Source organism: Hyla sarda, chromosome 1, assembly GCF_029499605.1.
Source record: "Hyla sarda isolate aHylSar1 chromosome 1, aHylSar1.hap1, whole genome shotgun sequence".
NCBI lineage: Eukaryota > Metazoa > Chordata > Amphibia > Anura > Hylidae > Hyla > Hyla sarda.
In genome coordinates, this window is record NC_079189.1 from 3033087 (window position 1) to 3052653 (window position 19567).

General features: G+C 46.5%; 2 protein-coding genes across 2 annotated transcripts in view; one reads left to right on the plus strand and one right to left on the minus strand.

Annotated features, from left to right (window-relative positions):
* The window catches only part of LOC130288346 (gastrula zinc finger protein XlCGF17.1-like), a 13618-nt gene extending 10715 nt beyond the window's left edge, over window positions 1-2903 (plus strand). Inside the window, exon 2 of the mRNA XM_056537428.1 lies at window positions 1846-2903. Coding sequence (XP_056393403.1) covers window positions 1878-2858 — 981 coding nt within the window. The 5' untranslated portion in view covers window positions 1846-1877 and the 3' untranslated portion in view covers window positions 2859-2903. The remainder of the gene's footprint in view (window positions 1-1845) is intronic.
* LOC130305034 (zinc finger protein 850-like) overlaps window positions 1-19567 on the minus strand; it is a 201202-nt gene that overhangs the window by 175957 nt on the left and 5678 nt on the right. The window lies entirely within an intron of this gene.

Consider the following 19567-nt stretch of genomic DNA (forward strand, 5'->3'; position numbering starts at 1 on the left):
GGGGTCACTGTATATATATGGTATGTCGGAGCCATCGTAGGTCTGGGGGGGGGGTCACTGTATATATATATATGGTATGTTGGGGCCATCGTAGGTCGGGGGGGTCAATGTATATATATGGAATGTCGGGGCCATCGTAGGTCGGGGGGGTCACTGTATATATATGGTATGTCGGGGCCATCGTAGGTCGGGGGGGGGGGTCACTGTGTATATATATATATATATATATATATATGGTATGTCGGGGCCATCGTAGGTCGGGGGTCACTGTATATATATATGGTAGGTCGGGGGGGTCACTGTATATATATGGTATGTCGGGGCCATCGTAGGTCGGGGGGGGTCACTGTATATATATGGTATGTCGGGGCCATCGTAGGTCGGGGGGGGTCACTGTATATATATGGTATGTCGGGGCCATCGTAGGTCGGGGGGGGTCACTGTATATATATGGTATGTCGGGGCCATCGTAGGTCGGGGGGGTCACTGTATAACTTTCTATAATACTATTGCACGGATCCCTCAACATACGATGGATTCAAGTAAAGATGGTTCATATGAAATGAATGGGACCACTGTATAGACCGTATCTAATCCTGTACAATCAGATGAATGTATCACAGGAGACTCCGAAATGTGTAGAGACGTCTTCAAGGTGATCGGGACAAAAGGAAGGCCTCAGAGCTAGAGGGTATGAATACTTATGTCCATGACAAATTCTAGTTTTTCCTTTTTTTATTTTTATTTTTTTTTTTTATACATTTGCAAATATTTCTAAAATTCTGTCAAAGGGTCTGAAGCCTTTACAGACGCACTGTGGATATATACACTATGTGGCCATTTTATTATTGTAGTTTATTATTGTTGGATCTTCCCTGTACGGACATTAGGAGATTTTCTGGGACAATCCAGTGATGTGAGGACTTGGAGTGAGGTCATTGGGGTCCCGATGTCTCTCCCAACCTTGTGCAGTTGTGTGGAGTCGACCATGAATGGGGCCATGGAGGGAAAACATCCAGGGAAAGGGGATCCTGTGGACAGAAAGAACTTGTCACCTAAAGGGTCAGAGGAGGATGTCAGGAATCGTTCTCAGGAAGAGGCGGAGCATAGTCAGGAAAGTGCAACGAAACACAACGCTGGTGTCCACCTAACATGTCCCAACCCACAACTCACCGCTCCTCAGTACAGATGGGCTACAACAGCAGACAACCAGCTCCCTGCCCATTGTGTCTAAGGGGAATAGAAAGGGGAGACCCCAGGGGGCAAAAGAGCCAAAAATGGTCTCACTGAGCAGAAACCTCACCTGATCAGATGGATCCAGATCTCTGTGGCCCTGTGCTGATGAGGGGGGGGGGGGGTATAATTGGGCACAAGCAGCATGAATGGATGAGCCCTTCCTGTCAGGTGTGAACAGTCCTGTAGTGTAGGGGGTGTAATGGTTGGGGGAAGGGAGACATCTAAATTACATCTAACTCTAGTTCTCAGTTCTGGATATAGAAGATACCTCCTCCTCCCTGTACAATGACCTCTGCACAGGTCACAGAGCATGCCCAGAAAAGAAGTCAAATGGGTCCCCTCCGGTCTATTGTTTGTTATGATCATGGAGGGGGGGGGGCACATATTTGTAAATCCTGTTATAAACAGAAAAATCTCTGGTGAACATTCCCTAGAGTCAGTGCCCGGAGTGACCCCAAAAAGAAGAAAACTATAAAGGGGGATCATCTCCTCTCCTCTGTATTCTCTTCTGGGGTCAGGTGACCATCAAAAACTGCAGCAAAACTTCATGTGTGTTTCCAACCTAATAATATTTTATACATTTCCCATAATCCATTTTTATCCCAACAGAAAATCCCAGTAAGAATTCTGAGGGAAACTTCATGTTATCCCTGAATGATAAAGGAGAAGATGAAGATATGATGGAGCGCTCCTCAGGAGAAGACCTCCTTACCCCTAATGTCCATCCAGATCTATCCTATAATAATCCACCTGATCAGGAAGGGGAGGAAAGGTTTCAATGTGATGAATGTGGAAAACAGTTTACAAAAAGATCAGATCTTGTTACACCCAGAAGTCACACAGGAGAGAATCAATATTCTTGTTCAGAATGTGGGAAATGCTTTACATTTAAATCTAATCTTTTACATGAGAGAAGTCACAAACAGTTGAATCCATATTCATGTTCAGTATGTGGGAAATATTTTACATTTAAATCACAACTTGTTGCACATGAGAGAAATCACACAGGAGAGAAGCCATATTTATGTTCAAAATGTGGGAAATGTTTTAAAACTAAAGCAGAGCGTGTTCAACATGAAAGAAGACATACAGGGGAGAAGCCATATTCATGTTCAGAATGTGGGAAATGTTTTACACGTAAATCAGATTTTGTTTTACATGAGAAAAGTCACAAAGGATTGAATCCATATTCATGTTCAAAATGTGGAAAATGTTTTACAGGGAAATCGCAACTTGTTATACATGAGAGAAGTCACACAGGAGAGAAGCCGTATTCATGTTCAGAATGCGGTAAATGTTTTACAAATAAGTCAAATCTTGTTGTACACGAGAGGAATCACACAGGAGAGAAGCCATATTCATGTTCAGAATGTGGGAAATGTTTTAAAACTAAAGCGGATCATGTTAAACATGAGAGAAGACATACAGGGGAAAGGCCATATTCATGTTCATACTGTGGGAAATGTTTTATACAGAAATCACATCTTTTAACACACGAGAGAATTCACACAGGAGAGAAGCCGTATTCATGTTCAGAATGTGGGAAATCTTTTGTAGAAAAATCACGTCTTGTTAAACATGAAAGAATTCACACAAGAGAGTTAGAAAACAAAAAAATATAATACATAAAATGGAAATATGAGAACTCAGGTATTGTAATAAAATGTGATGCTTATAAGGTCTGTTTTCATGATTAACCACTTGATGATGCACAGCGGGGGGGGGGGGGGGGTCCATCTGATCAGACACTTATTCTCCATCCATTGGATAGGGAATACATTGTTTTTTGACCAGATCCCCTTTTTAAGGTCTACTGTGTCAGTTTGATTGGTTTCATTGATACAGTCTGCCTCAGGTATCACGCCCCTCCTGTCGGCTTGCATTGAGGGGCGGAGCTTGACGTCACACGGGGGGGTGAAGGTGTGACATCACATGCCGCCGGCCGTGCGGTCGCCGGTAATCAGTCCCGGAGCGAACACGCTCCGGGCACTGATTACAAACGGGGGGGGGGGGGGGGCGCGTGCATGATCACGGGAGTCCCCAGCGGCGGGACCCCCGCGATCAGGCATCTTATCCCCTATCTTTGGATAGGGGATAAGATGTTTAAGCACCGGAGAACCCCTTTAAGAGAGAGAAGACGTGAACGGTCTAACTTCTGTCTCTCACTTTTCTACCACCATGTTGTCTCCTTCTACTTTCTCTCCTGTCTCTTCTGAGACATGCAAATATGGGAGTTGTCCTCTCAGGGGGAGAAGATCCATTCGGAAGGATAATGATTCATGTTTCCTTCGTGGAGAAGCAAAACATCGGATACAAACCTGTCCCCAAACATCAGCAGCCGGGAATCGCCAGCGCCTAAATGACAATCAAGGAAATAATTTACCGTATTTTTCGCCCTATAGGACGCACCGGCGTATAAGACGCACCCAATTTTAAAGGTGCAAAATCTAGAAAAAAAAGATTCTGAACCCAACAGTGATCTTCAACCTGCGGACCTCCAGATGTTGCAAAACTACAACTCCCAGCATGCCCGGACAGCCGTTGGCTGTCCGGGCATGCTGGGAGTTGTAGTTTTGCAACATCTAGAGGTCCGCAGGTTGAAGACCACTGGTATAGGAGGTAATACTCACGTGTTCCCGCCGCTCCGGACCCGTCACTGCTGCCCTGGATGTCGCTCCATCGCTGTCGCCGCGTCCCTGTGGTGTCCTCGACGCTCCGGACGTCTTCTTCCCCGGGATCCACGCTCTCCGTCGCCGTCATCACGTCGCTACGCACGCCGCTCCTATTGGATGACGGGACGGCGTGCGCGACGACGTGATGACGTCGAAGTAGAGCGCCGGCCATGCAGGGGATCCCGGCACGGAACAGACACAGAGGAGGCAGGTAAGGTCCCTCCCGGTGTCCTGTAAGCTGTTCGGGACGCCGTGATTTCACCGCGAACAGCCCGACTGAGCAGCCGGGTTAGTGTCACTTTCGTTTCAGACGCGGCGGTCAGGTTTGATCGCCACATCTGAAGGGTTAATACAGGGCATCACCGCGATCGGTGATGTCCTGTATTAGCCGCGGGTCCCGGCCGTTGATGGCCGCAGGGACCGCCGCGATAGGGGTGTATTTGCCGTATAAGACGCACCAACTTTTACCCCCCAGTTTTGGGGAAGAAAAAGTGCGTCTTATACGGCGAAAAATACGGTAGGTGCATAGGCATCGCCGGAATTGTATTCTAAACTTTTGTTTCTTGTTCAAATATTTTTTCTATAGAAAAGTCTGTATCTGGTAAAGCATTTGTTGATTCAGGCTCTGCTGCCATTTTTTGTTGAACTGAATTCTATTAAGTTTTTGAATTTTCCCTTGAAATTGTTGAAAAATCCTATCCCCATTGCTGGAGTGGATTATACACCCTTGTCAGGGGGTTGTGTCTATTCTTCCTCCCCAGGAGTGAGATTTTGGGGTTACCCTGGTTAAGAAGACATAATCCTGTCTTTGATTGGTCCTTCGGGGAACTCATCGAGTTGGGTTCTGACCGTATTAACAAATGTATTTCCACTTGTGTTGCAACTCTCTCGTGTGGCCCAAAGTAATCTACCCAAATTTATTTCAGATTTTTATGACTTTTTTCCTGAGGGGGCCTCCTCTGCTTGGCCCCCACACAGAGATTATGACTATTGAACTTGTACCTGATGCCAAGGATCCCAAGGGGCAAATTTATAATTTGTCTGGTCCCGAAAGGGGAGCTGTGAAGGATTATATTCAGTCAAGTTTGCAAAAGGGTCATATTCGTCCATCTGTATCTCCTATGGGGGCAGGTTTCTTCTTTGTGGCAAAGAAAGGACGGAGGGTTAAGACCTTGTATTGATTATCGGGGTCTGAACAAGATTACTGTTAAAAATCAATATCCATTGCATTAAAAATAATAAAATTAAAAATAATATTCCAGATTTGTTTAACCCGTACAGGACCTAGGGCGTATGGATACGCCTTCTGTACCTGGGTCTTAAGGACCCAGGGCGTACCTGTACGCCCGTGGGAATTTCGGTCCCCGGACTGGGGTGACTGCTGATATGGATCAGCAGGCACCCCGTGCAAATGCCCAGGGGGGTCATCAGACCCCCCATGTCGGCGATTGGCGCAAATCACAAGTGAATTCACACTTGCGATTTGCGCCGATTCCGGGTCATACGGGTCTATAGTGACCCGGAATATAAGGGAGATCACGGTTGTCTAAGACACCCACGATCCCCCTGTAGCGATAGGAGTGAGGTGGCAGAGTTGCCACCCCTCCTATCCCTGCTATTGGTGGTCTAGACGCGACCAACAATAGCAGATCAGGGGCAGGGGGGTTTACTTTCGTTTTCCCCGTTCTGCCCACCCACAAAAGGCGGGGCAGAACGGGGAAACGACGGGGACCGAACGCCAAAGATCCACTTACCCGTCGGTGGAAGCTGCGGGACGGGATCGGCGGCGGTGATCGGCGCGGGCGGCAATGTCGTGCGGCAGAAGAGGACGGCTCCCTGGATCCGACAGAAGCCGGTAAGTTGCCTAGCAACATCTAGAGGGCTACAGTCTGAGACTGTAGCCCTCCAGACGTTGCAAAACTACAACTCCCAGCATGCCCAGACAGCTGCTGGGCATGCTGGGATTTGCAGTTTTGCAACAGCTGGAGGTCTACAGTTTAGAGACCACTGCACAGTGATCTCTATACTGTAGCACTCTAGATCTTGCAAAACTACAACTCCTAGCATGCCCACATAGCTGTTTGCTGTCTGTGCATGCTGGGATTTGTAGTTTTGCAACATCTGGAGGGCCACAGTTTGGAGATCACAGTGCAGTGGTCTCTATCTGTAGCCCTCCAGATGTTGCAAAACTGCAAATCCCAGCATGCCGAAACAGCTGTCTCGGCATGCTGGGAAAAGTAGTTGCGTACCTCCAGCTGTTGCATAACTAGATCTCCCAGCATGCCCTTCAGCGATCAGTACATGCTGGGAGTTGTAGTTTTGCAACAGCTATAGGCACACTGGTTGGAAAATGCTGAGTTAGATGACACAACCTAACTGAAGGTTTTCCAACCAGTGTGCCTCCAGCTGTTGCAAAACTACAACTCCCAGCATGCACGGTCTGTCAGTACATGCTGGGAGTTGTAGTTTTGAAACAGCTGGAGGTTTGCCCCCCCCCCCCCCATGTGAACGTACAGGGTACATTCACACGGGCAGGCTTACAGTAAGTTTCCTGCTTCAAGTATGAGCTGCGGCAAATTTTTCTCCGCAGCGCAAATTTCTAGCGGGAAGCTCACTGGAAACCTCCGTCAGTGTGAATGTACTATATAAACACTACAGTACACTACACTAACACATAATAAAGGGTAAAATACTACATATACACCCCCTTACACTGTCCCCCCAATAAAAATGAAAAACGTATTGTACAGCAGTGTTTCCAAAACGGAACCTCCAGCTGTTGCAAAACAACAACTCCCAGCATTTCTGGACAGCCACTGACTGTCCAGGCATGCTGGGTGTTTAGCAACAGCTGGAGACACCCTGTTTGGGAATCACTGGCGTAGAATACCCCTATGTCCACCCTATGCAATCCCTAATTTAGTCCTCAAATGCGCATGGCGCTCTCTCGCTTCGGAGCCCTGTCGTATTTCAAGGAAACAGTTTAGGGCCACATATGGGGTATCTCTGTACTCAAGTGAAATTGAGTGACAAATTTTGGGGGGCTTTTTCTCCTTTGTAGTTGGGGGCTACACCAGCCTGTTAGTGTAAAAAAAAAAAAAAGTTTACACTAACATGCTGGTGTTGTCCTTTACTTTTTATTTTCACAAGTGTTAAAAGGAAAAAAAGACCCCCAAAATTTGTAACGCAATTTCTCCTGAGTACGGAAATACCCCATATGTAAGTGTAAAATGCTCTGCGGGCGCACAACAAGGCTCAGGAGTGAGAGCGCACTATGTACATTTGGAGGCCTAAATTGGTGATTTGCACAGGGGTGGCTGATTTTACAGCGGTTTTGACATAAACCCCAAAAAATACCCACATGTGACCCCATTTTGGAAACGACACCCCTCACGAAAAGTAACAAGGGCTATAGTGAGCCTTAACACCCCACAGGTGTTTGACGAATTTTCATTATAGTTGGATGGAAAAATGAAAAAAAAAAAATCACAAAAATGCTGGTGTGAACCAAAATTTTTCATTTTCACAAGGAAAAATAGGAAAAAAAGCCCCCCTAATTTGTAAACCCATTTCTTCTGAGTATGGAAATACCCCATATGTGGATGTCAAGTGCTCTGCTGGCGAACTACAATGCTCAGAAGAGAAGGAGCGCCATTTGGATTTTGAAGATAAAACGTGTCCGGAATTGAAAGCTACGTGTGTTTCCAAAGCCCCCATAGAGCCAGAACAATGGACCCCCCCCCCCCCATATGAACCAATTTTGGAAACTACACCCCTCACGTAATGTAATAAGGGGTACAGTGAGCATTTACACCCAACAGGTGTCTGACAGATTTTTGGAACAGTGGTCCGTGAAAATGTAAAAATGTAATTTTTCATTTGCACAGCCCACTGTTCCAAAGATCTGTCAAACGCCAGTGGGGTGTAAATACTCACTGCACCCCTTATTAAATTCTGTGACGGCTGTAGTTTCCAAAATGGGGTCACGTAAACGCACATGGCCCCCCGACTTCTATTCCAACCAAATTCTGTCTTCAAAAGCTCAATGGTGCTCCTTCTCTTCTGAGCATTGTAGTTCGCCAGCAGAGCACTTGACATCCACACATTGGGTATTTCCATACTCAGAAGAAATGGGGGTACAAATTTTGGGGGTCATTTTCTCCTATTACCCCTTGTAAAAATATAAAATGTGGGGAAAAACCAGCATTTTAGTGAAAACATTTTTTTTTCATTTACACATCCGACTTTAGCAAAAAGTCGTCAAACACTTGTGAGGTGTTAAGGCTCACTGTACCCCTTGTTGTGTTCCTTGAGGGGTGTAGTTTCTAAAATAGTATGCCATGTGTTTTCTTTTGCTGTTCTGGCACCATAGGGGCTTCCTAAATGCGACATGCACCCCAAAAACCATTTCAGCAAAATTCGCTTTTCAAAAGCCAAATGTGACTCCTTCTCTTCTGAGCATTGTAGTGCGCCAGCAGAGCACTTGACGTCCACACTTGGGGTATTTCCATACTCAGAAGAGATGGTTTTACAAATTTTGGGGTGCATTTTGTCCTATTATCCCTTGTAAAAATGTACAATTTTTGGGGAAAACTAGCATTTTAGTGGAAAAAAATAAATAAATCATTTACACATCCAACTTTAACAAAAAGTCGTGAAGCACCTGTGGGGTATTAAGGCTCACTGGACCCCTTGTTAGGTGCCTTGAGGGGTGTAGTTTCCAAAATAGTATGCCATGTGTTTGTTTTTTTTGCTGTTCTGGCACAATAGGGGCTTCCTAAATGCGACATGCCCTACAAAAACCATTTCAGAAAAACTCACTCTCCCAAATCCCATTGTCGCTCATTCCCTTCTGAGCCCTCTACTGCGCCCGCCGTACACTTGACATACACATATGAGGTATGTGCTTAGTCGAGAGAAATTGGACTACACATTTTAGGAAGATTTCTATCCTTTTTCCCCTTGTAAAAATTTAAAAACTGGGTCTACAAGAACATGCCAGTGTAAAAATGAAGATTTTGAATTTTCTCCTTCAATTTGCTGCTATTCCTGTGAAACACCTAAAGGGTTAACAAACCTTTTGAATGTCATTTTGAATACTTTGGGGGGGTACAGTTTTTATAATGGGGTCATTTGTGGGGCATTTCTAATATGAAAGCCCTTCAAATCCACTTCAAAACAGAACTGGTCCCTGAAAAGTTTTGATTTTGAAAATTTTGTGAAAAATTGGAAAATTGCTGCTGAACTTTGAAGCCCTCTGATCTCTTCCAAAAGTAAAAACATCTCAACGTTATGATGCAAACATAAAGTAGACATATTGTATATGTGAATCAATATATCATTTATTTGGAATATTCATTTTCCTTACAAGCAGAGAGCTTCAAAGTTAAAAAAAATGCAAAATTTTCAATTTTTTTCATAAAATTTTGGAATTTTTCACCAAGAAACGATGCAAGTATTGACAAAATTTTACCACTAACATAAAGAATATGTCATGAAAAAACAATCTCGGAATCAGAATGAAAGGTAAAAGCATCAGAGTTATTAATGTTTAAAGTGACAGTGGTCAGATGTGCAAAAAATGGCCGGGTCCTACAGTGAAAATTGGCTGGGTCCTTAAGGGGTTAAGGATGCAGGGCGTACCTGTACGCCCTGCGCCCACTCCCGTTCTATAAAGCGGGGTCACATGGTGACCCCGCATCATAGTGGGTAAGTCCCGGCGGCTAATAGCAGACGTCAACGATTGCGGTGATGCGCACTATTAACCCTAATGTTAAAATAATAGACTCCTGCCAGTTGAGTCGGGCTGATCGGGACCACCACAGTAAAATTGCTCTGTCCCGATCAGCTAGGACGCCCGAGGAAGGTCCGTTACATGCTTCCTCGGCGTCCGATCGGCGATTGACTGCTCCATGCATGAGATCCAAGCTGGAGCAGTCAAGGGCCGAATACACTGATCATCGCTATGCTATAGCGGTGATCAGTGTGAGGAATCAATGTAATTCATGTTAGAGGGGGCTATAAGATAGCAAAAGTGTTAAAAAAAATTATTAATAAAAGTTGATGATTTAACCCCTTCCCTAATAAAAGTTTGAATCACCCCCTTTTCCCATTAAAGAAAAAAAAATGGTGTAAATAAAAATAAGAGTAAACATATTTGGTATCGCTGGGTGCGGAAATGTCCTAACTATAAAAATATATCGTTAATTAAGCTGCAAGGTCAATGGTGTGCGTGCCAAAAATTCCAAAGTCCAAAATAGCATATTTTTGCTCACTTTTTATACCACAAAAAAATGAATAAAAAGCGAACAAAAAGTCCAATGAAAAATGGTACCGATAAAAACTTCAGATCATGGCGCAAATAATGAGCTCTCATACCGCCCCGTATGAGGAAAAATTTACTTATAGGGGTCAGAAGATGACAATTTTAAACGTATAAATTTTCCTGCATATAGTTATGATTTTTTCCAGAAGTGCGACAAAATCACCTATATAAGTAGGGGATCATTATAATTGTATGGACCTACAGAATAAAGAGAAAGTGTAATTTTTACCGAAAAATGTACTACGTAGAAACGAAAGCCCCCAGAAGTGACAAAATGGTGTTTTTTCTTCAATTTTGTCACATTTTTTTTTTCGTTTCACTGTAGATTTTTGGGTAAAATGACTGATGTCACTGCAAAGTAGATTTGGTGGCGCAAAAAAAAAAGCCATCATATGGATTTTGTGGTGCAAAATTGAAAGGGTTATTATTTTAAAGGTAAGGAGGAAAAAGCGAAAGTGCAAAAACCGAAAAACAGGGTTAATCAAATACATGGGAGCACGTTGGTTTTCTAAACATGAGCTTTGAGGGGCTTATAACTTCATCAGAATTAAAGAGGGTGATGAATGGAAAACTGTATTTAAAGGAGTCCTGAAAAACGTATCTCCTATCCTAAGGATAGGGGGTAAGTTTCAGATCGCGGGGGGGTGCGACCGCTGGGGACCTCCACGATCTCCTGTACGGGACCCCAGCTCACTGGCCAGAGAGCGCGTGTTGACCACACGAAACAGCGATCGGCACGCCCCCTCAATACAGCACTATGGCAAAGATTGCCAAAGGCAACGCTCCGGCTCTGCCATAGACTTATATTGAGGGGGCATTTTAGCTGCTGCTTTGTGTGGTGGTCAACACGCCCCCTTCCCAGTGGTCGGACCCCCCCCCCCGTGATCTGAAACTTATCCCCTATACTCAGGATAGGGGATATGTTTTTCAAGACTGGAGATCTCCTTTAACATTCCCGAAGGTCATTTTGAATATTTGGCAATGCCCTTTGGTCTCTGTAATGCACCAGCAGTTTTTCAGAATCTGGTCAATGATATTTTTCGAGAATTTTTGGGAAAATTTTCTAGTAGTTTATCTAGATGATATTCAAATTTTTTCTCGTGATTTGTCATCTCATGTTAATTATGTACGTTCTGTCCTCCAGGTACTTCATAAAAACTAATTATTTGTTTAACAGGAGAAGTTTGTCTTTAGTGTCAAAGTGGTACAATTTTTGGGGTATATCTTAACTCCAGGACATTTTAAAATGGATCCTGAGAAGGTTAAGGCTGTTTCTGACTGTGTGCACCCCACTTCTTTCAAGGCACTACAATGGTTTCTGGGCTTTTCAAACTACTACAGAAAATGTATTAAAAAAAAATTTCTATTGTCGCCAAACCATTGACTGGTTTGACTCGTATAGGGGCAGATCTGGTTAACTGGTCTACGGAGGTGGAGGCAGTTAACCGGATGTTTTATCTCCGCTCTGATATTAGTCCAACCAGATCAGACCGAACCCTTTATTGTTGAAGTTGATGATTTTGAAGTTGGTGCTGGAGAAGTTTTGCTTCTTTGACTAAGTTACGTCCTTGTGCCTTTTTCTCTCGAAAATTTTCTGAACCTGAACAAAACCATGATGTAGGAAGCCGAGAACTTTTGGCAATCAAGTGGGCTTTTGAGGAGTGGAGACAACTTCTTGAGGGGGCAGTTTATCAGGTTTTCAACAAAAATGTTAACCTTTCTTGAATCTGCCAAACGTCTCAATCCTCAAGCCCGTTGGGCCTTGTTCTTTACTCTGTTTTATTTTGTTATTACTTACCATCCGGGTACTAAGAATGTCAAGGCTGATGCCTTATCTCGGGGTTTCAGTGCTTCTCAGTCTATTGATGCTAATCAAGAGACTATTCTCCCAGAAGGTGTTTTTATTTCTGCAGTGTCCTCTGATTTAACTTCTGAGATATCGAATAATCAAGACGGTAATCCAGAAATAGAGTTCGGCACAGCACTACATAGATGTCACTTTATGGCAAGTTCATATACACCTGTGCTGGGAATGACAACTGCAGTGAATCCGGACTGGGGTGCTCAATTCTTGGAAAACAGTCTATATGAATGCAGCAATGAAGAAGGTAAATGGCACTCACCAGTTTCGTGGTGTAACAAACGTGTTTATTCCATAAAGTGTAACATAGTTACAGGCAAGGCAAGGGAGGACTCGGACGCCGTCCACGTAGCGTGGACGGCGTCTGAGTCCTCCCTTGCCTTGCCTGTAACTATGTTGCACTTTATGGAATAAACACGTTTGTTATACCACGAAACTGGTGAGTGCCATTTACCTTCTTCATTGCTGCATTGAATAATCAAGGCTTGGTTCCTCCAGAGACTCCTAGAAGCAGGATCTTTTGTACCTAGTCAGTTTCATCTCTGTATTATTGAGGAGTGTCATTGTTCCCCATTAGCAGGTCATCCTGGTATTCAGGCTACAGAAAAATTGCTTCGAAAGGAAATTCCGGTAGCCAACTCTCAACAGGGATGTGGAGGCTTTTGTTGCTTCTGGTGAAATTTGTGATCAAGCAAAAACTCCTCGGACTCCTGCAGGGGAGTAGTGTCCATTGTCCATTTCCAAAATCCCTGGACTCATATTTCTATGGATATTATGACTGATCTACCTCCATCTGAGGGAAAATTCGTTCTATGGGTGGTGGTGGACTGATTCAGTAAACATTGTCATCTCATTCCTCTGAAAAATCTCCCTTCGGCCAAAGTTCTTGCTGATTTATTTTTAAGACATGTTGTTAGGTACCATGGGGTTCTGGACAATATTGTGTCAGATCGAGGGGTACAATTTGTTTCTAAATTCTGGCAAGCTTTTGTAAACAGTTGGGTTCTAATTTGTCTTTTTTTTTTTCATCCGCTTTTCATCCTCAAACAGAAAGAATGAATCAAAATGTTGAACAAAACCTTTTATGTTATGCATCAGATAGACAGGATGAATTGGAATATTTTCTGTCTCTTGCTGAGTTTGCATTGAATAATTCAGTTGTGTTACGCCGAGCGCTCCGGGTCCCCGCTCCTCCCCGGAGCGCTCGCAGCGTTCTTTCATTCGCAGCGCCCCGGTCAGACCTGCTGACCGGGTGCGCTGCGATATTACTCACAGCCGGGATGCGATTCGCGATGCGGGACGCGCCCGCTCGCGATGCGCATCTCGGCTCCCGTACCTGACCCGTTCCCCGTCTGTGTTGTCCCGGCGCGCGCGGCCCCGCTCCTTAGGGCGCGCGCGCGCCGGGTCTCTGCCATTTAAAGGGCCGCTGCGCCACTGATTGGCGCAGCAGGCCTAATCAGTATTCTCACCTGTGCACTCCCTACTTATACCTCACTTCCCCTGCACTCCCTCGCCGGATCTTGTTGCCATTGTGCCAGTGAAAGCGTTCCCTTGTTTGTTCCTAGCCTGTGTTCCAGACCTCCTGCCGTTGCCCCTGACTACGATCCTTGCTGCCTGCCCTGACCTTCTGCTACGTCCGACCTTGCTCTTGTCTACTCCCTTGTACCGCGCCTATCTTCAGCAGTCAGAGAGGTTGAGCCGTTGCTGGTGGATACGACCTGGTTGCTACCGCCGCTGCAAGACCATCCCGCTTTGCGGCGGGCTCTGGTGAATACCAGTAGCAACTTAGAACCGGTCCACCAGCACGGTCCACGCCAATCCCTCTCTGGCACAGAGGATCCACCTCCAGCCAGCCGAATCGTGACAGTACATCCGGCCATGGATCCCGCTGAAGTCCCACTGCCAGTTGTCGCCGACCTCACCACGGTGGTCGCCCAGCAGTCGCAACAGATAGCGCAACAAGGTCACCAGCTGTCTCAACTGACCGTGATGCTACAGCAGCTATTACCAGAGCTCCAGCAACAATCTCCTCCGCCAGCTCCTGCACCTCCTCCGCAGCGAGTGGCCGCTTCCGGCTTACGATTATCCTTGCCGGATAAATTTGATGGGGACTCTAAGTTTTGCCGTGGCTTTCTTTCGCAATGTTCCCTGCACTTGGAGATGATGTCGGACCAGTTTCCTACTGAAAGGTCTTAGGTGGCTTTCGTAGTCAGCCTTCTGTCTGGGAAAGCTCTGTCATGGGCCACACCGCTCTGGGACCGCAATGACCCCGTCACTGCCTCTGTACACTCCTTCTTCACGGAGATCCGAAGTGTCTTTGAGGAACCTGCCCGAGCCTCTTCTGCTGAGACTGCCCTGCTGAACCTGGCCCAGGGTAATTCTTCTGTTGGCGAGTACGCCATCCAATTCCGTACTCTTGCCTCCGAATTATCCTGGAATAATGAGGCCCTCTGCGCGACCTTTAAAAAAGGCCTATCCAGCAACATTAAAGATGTGCTGGCCGCACAAGAAATTCCTGCTAACCTGCATGAACTTATTCATCTTGCCACCCGCATTGACATGCGTTTTTCCGAAAGGCGTCAGGAGCTCCGCCAGGATATGGACTTTGTTCGCACGAGGCGGTTTCTCTCCCCGGCTCCTCTCTCCTCTGGTCCTCTGCAATCCGTTCCTGTGCCTCCCGCCGTGGAGGCTATGCAAGTTGACCGGTCTCGCTTGACACCTCAAGAGAGGACACGACGCCGCATGGAGAACCTATGCCTGTACTGTGCCGGTACCGAACACTTCTTGAAAGATTGTCCTATCCGTCCTCCCCGCCTGGAAAGACGTATGCTGACTCCGCACAAAGATGAGACAGTTCTTGATGTCTACTCTGCTTCTCCACGCCTTACTGTGCCTGTGCGGATATCTTCCTCTACCTTCACCTTCTCTGCTACGGCCTTCTTGGATTCCGGATCTGCAGGAAATTTTATTTTGGCCTCTCTCATCAACAGGTTCAACATCCCGGTGACCAGTCTCGCCAGACCCCTCTACATCAATTCTGTTAACAATGAAAGATTGGACTGTACCGTGCGTTACCGCACGGAACCTATCCTAATGTGCATCGGACCTCATCACGAAAAAATTGAATTTTTGGTCCTCTCCAACTGCATTTCTGAAATTCTTCTTGGATTACCGTGGCTTCAACGCCATTCCCCATCCCTTGATTGGTCCACAGGAGAAATCAAGAACTGGGGTACTTCTTGTCACAAGGACTGTCTTAAATCGGTGCCCAGTACTCCTTGCCGTGACCCTGTGGTTCCCCCTGTATCCGGTCTTCCTAAGGCTTATATGGACTATGCTGACGTCTTTTGCAAGAAGCAAGCTGAGACTTTACCCCCTCACAGGCCTTATGACTGTCCTATTAACCTCCTCCCGGGTACTACCCCACCCCGGGGCAGAATCTATCCTCTGTCTGCTCCAGAGACTCTTGCCATGTCGGAGTACATCCAGGAGAATTTAAAAAAGGGGTTTATCCGCAAGTCCTCCTCTCCTGCCGGAGCTGGATTTTTTTTTGTGTCCAAAAAAGATGGCTCCCTACGTCCTTGTATTGATTACCGCGGACTTAATAAAATCACGGTAAAAAACCGCTACCCCTTACCTCTTATCTCGGAACTCTTTGATCGCTTACAAGGTGCCCACATCTTTACCAAACTGGACTTAAGAGGTGCTTATAATCTCATCCGCATCAGGGAGGGGGACGAATGGAAGACCGCATTTAACACCAGAGATGGACACTTTGAGTATCTGGTCATGCCCTTTGGCCTATGCAACGCCCCTGCCGTCTTCCAAGACTTTGTTAATGAAATTTTTCGTGATCTCCTATATTCCTGTGTTGTGGTTTATCTGGACGATATTCTGATTTTTTCTGCCAACTTAGAAGAACATCGCCAGCATGTCCGCATGGTTCTTCAGAGACTTCGAGACAATCAACTTTATGCCAAAATGGAGAAATGTCTCTTTGAATGTCAATCTCTTCCTTTCCTAGGATACTTGGTCTCTGGCCAGGGACTACAAATGGACCCAGATAAACTCTCTGCCGTCTTAGATTGGCCACGCCCCTCCGGACTCCGTGCTATCCAACGTTTTTTGGGGTTCGCCAATTATTACAGACAGTTTATTCCACACTTTTCCACTATTGTGGCTCCTATCGTGGCTTTAACCAAGAAAAATGCCAATCCCAAGTCCTGGTCCCCCCAAGCGGAAGACGCATTTAAACATCTCAAGTCTGCCTTTTCTTCCGCTCCCGTGCTCTCCATACCTGACCCATCTAAACCCTTCCTATTGGAGGTAGATGCCTCCTCAGTGGGAGCTGGAGCTGTCCTTCTACAAAAAAATTCTTCCGGGCATGCTGTGACTTGTGGTTTTTTTTCTAGGACCTTCTCCCCGGCGGAGAGAAACTATTCCATCGGGGATCGAGAACTACTGGCCATTAAATTGGCGCTTGAGGAATGGAGGCACCTGCTGGAGGGATCAAAATTTCCAGTTATCATATACACTGATCACAAGAATCTCTCCTATCTCCAGTCTGCCCAACGGCTGAACCCTCGCCTGGCTAGGTGGTCGTTATTCTTTGCCCGTTTTAACTTTGAAATCCATTTTCGCCCTGCTGACAAGAACATTAGGGCCGATGCCCTCTCTCGTTCTTCTGATGCCTCTGAAGTAGAGGTCTCTCCGCAACACATCATTCCTCCGGACTGTCTGATCTCCACTTCTCCAGCTTCCATCAGGCAAACTCCTCCAGGGAAGACCTTCGTTTCTCCACGCCAGCGTCTCGGGATTCTCAAATGGGGACACTCCTCCCACCTCGCAGGCCATGTGGGCATCAAAAAATCCTTGCAACTCATCTCTCGATTTTATTGGTGGCCGACTCTGGAGACTGATGTTGTTGATTTCGTGTGGGCCTGTACTGTCTGTGCCCGGGATAAGACTCCTCGCCAGAAGCCTGCTGGTCTCCTTCATCCTCTGCCTGTTCCTGAACAGCCTTGGTCACAGATTGGTATGGACTTTATTAAGGACTTGCCCTCATCCCGTGGCAACACAGTTGTTTGGGTGGTCGTTGATCGATTTTCCAAGATGGCACATTTTATTCCTCTTCCTGGTCTTCCTTCAGCGCCTCAGTTGGCAAAGCAATTTTTTGTACACATTTTTCGCCTTCACGGTTTGCCCACGCATATCGTCTCAGATAGAGGCGTCCAATTCGTGTCTAAATTCTGGAGGGCCCTCTGTAAACAGCTCAAGATCAAATTAAACTTCTCTTCTTCTTATCATCCCCAATCCAATGGGCAAGTAGAAAGAGTTAATCAGGTCCTGGGTGACTATTTACGGCATTTTGTTTCCTTCCGCCAGGATGACTGGGCAGATCTTCTACCATGGGCCGAATTCTCATACAACTTCAGAGTCTCCGAATCTTCTGCTAAATCCCCATTTTTCGTGGTGTACGGCCGTCACCCTCTTCCTCCCCTCCCTACTCCCTTGCCCTCTGGTTTGCCCGCTGTGGATGAAATATCTCGTGATCTTTCCACCATATGGAAAGAGACCCAAAATTCTCTTTTACAGGCTTCATCCCGGATGAAAAGATTTGCTGATAAAAAAAGAAGAACTCCCCCCATTTTTGCTCCCGGAGACAAGGTATGGCTCTTCGCTAAATATGTCCGCTTTCGTGTCCCCAGTTACAAACTGGGACCACGCTATCTTGGTCCTTTCAAAATCAAGTGCCAGATCAACCCTGTCTCTTACAAACTCCTTCTTCCTCCTTCTCTCCGTATTCCCAATGCCTTCCATGTCTCTCTCCTTAAACCACTCATCCTTAACCGCTTCTCTCCCAAAGTTGTTTCTCCCACTCCAGTTTCCGGATCTTCTGACGTCTTTTCTGTGAAGGAGATTCTAGCATCCAAAACGGTCAGAGGTAAAAGATTCTTCTTGGTCGACTGGGAGAATTGCGGCCCTGAGGAGAGATCCTGGGAACCTGAGGACAACATCCTGGACAAAAGTCTTATCCTCAGGTTCTCAGGCTCCAAAAAGAGGGGGAGACCCAAGGGGGGGGGGGTACTGTTACGCCGAGCGCTCCGGGTCCCCGCTCCTCCCCGGAGCGCTCGCAGCGTTCTCTCATTCGCAGCGCCCCGGTCAGACCTGCTGACCGGGTGCGCTGCGATATTACTCACAGCCGGGATGCGATTCGCGATGCGGGACGCGCCCGCTCGCGATGCGCATCTCGGCTCCCGTACCTGACCCGTTCCCCGTCTGTGTTGTCCCGGCGCGCGCGGCCCCGCTCCTTAGGGCGCGCGCGCGCCGGGTCTCTGCCATTTAAAGGGCCGCTGCGCCACTGATTGGCGCAGCAGGCCTAATCAGTATTCTCACCTGTGCACTCCCAACTTATACCTCACTTCCCCTGCACTCCCTCGCCGGATCTTGTTGCCATTGTGCCAGTGAAAGCGTTCCCTTGTGTGTTCCTAGCCTGTGTTCCAGACCTCCTGCCGTTGCCCCTGACTACGATCCTTGCTGCCTGCCCTGACCTTCTGCTACGTCCGACCTTGCTCTTGTCTACTCCCTTGTACCGCGCTTATCTTCAGCAGTCAGAGAGGTTGAGCCGTTGCTGGTGGATACGACCTGGTTGCTACCGCCGCTGCAAGACCATCCCGCTTTGCGGCGGGCTCTGGTGAAAACCAGTAGCAACTTAGAACCGGTCCACCAGCACGGTCCACGCCAATCCCTCTCTGGCACAGAGGATCCACCTCCAGCCAGCCGAATCGTGACAAGTTGTCTGTCACCATTCTTTTGTGTATATGGATTTCATCGATGGTTTTCTTCCTGAAGTTGAGACTACCATGAGTAAACTGCACAGTTTTGGCCCAGGTTCAGAACAACCTGAGAAATGTCCAAGAAGTACAAAGTAAATTTTCCAACAAGAGACTTACTTGTGGCATTAAATTTAAAGTAGGTGATAAAGTTTGGTTATCTGAAAAAAAAATTCTGTTTCAAGGTTCCATCTAAAAAGTTGGCTTCTCGGTTCATTGGGCCTCATGAAATAATTGAGATCATTAATCCGTTCCGTTCCAGATTAAAATTACCTTCTTCATTTAAGGTTCATAATGTGTTCCACTGTTCTTTATTTAGATTGCATGTTCCTACTCAGTCTCCAGTCTCTGCTCCTCCTCCTCCAGTTGAAATCGATTGAGAACTGTAGTATGAGGTCTCCAAAATATTGGACAGTCATCGGGTGCAAAATTCTGTCCAATATTTTGTTCACTGGAAAGGGTATGGTCCCGAGGAGAGGTCGTGGGTTCCAGCCTCTTCCATTCATGCTTCCACCTTGGTAAAAAGATTTCACGACACTCCCCCGGACAAACCCAGACCCAAATTTAAGGGTTTAGTGGCCCCTCCTAAAGGGGGGGGGGGGTACTGTCAGAACCCGTGGGGTTAAATGGTTCTTACAGT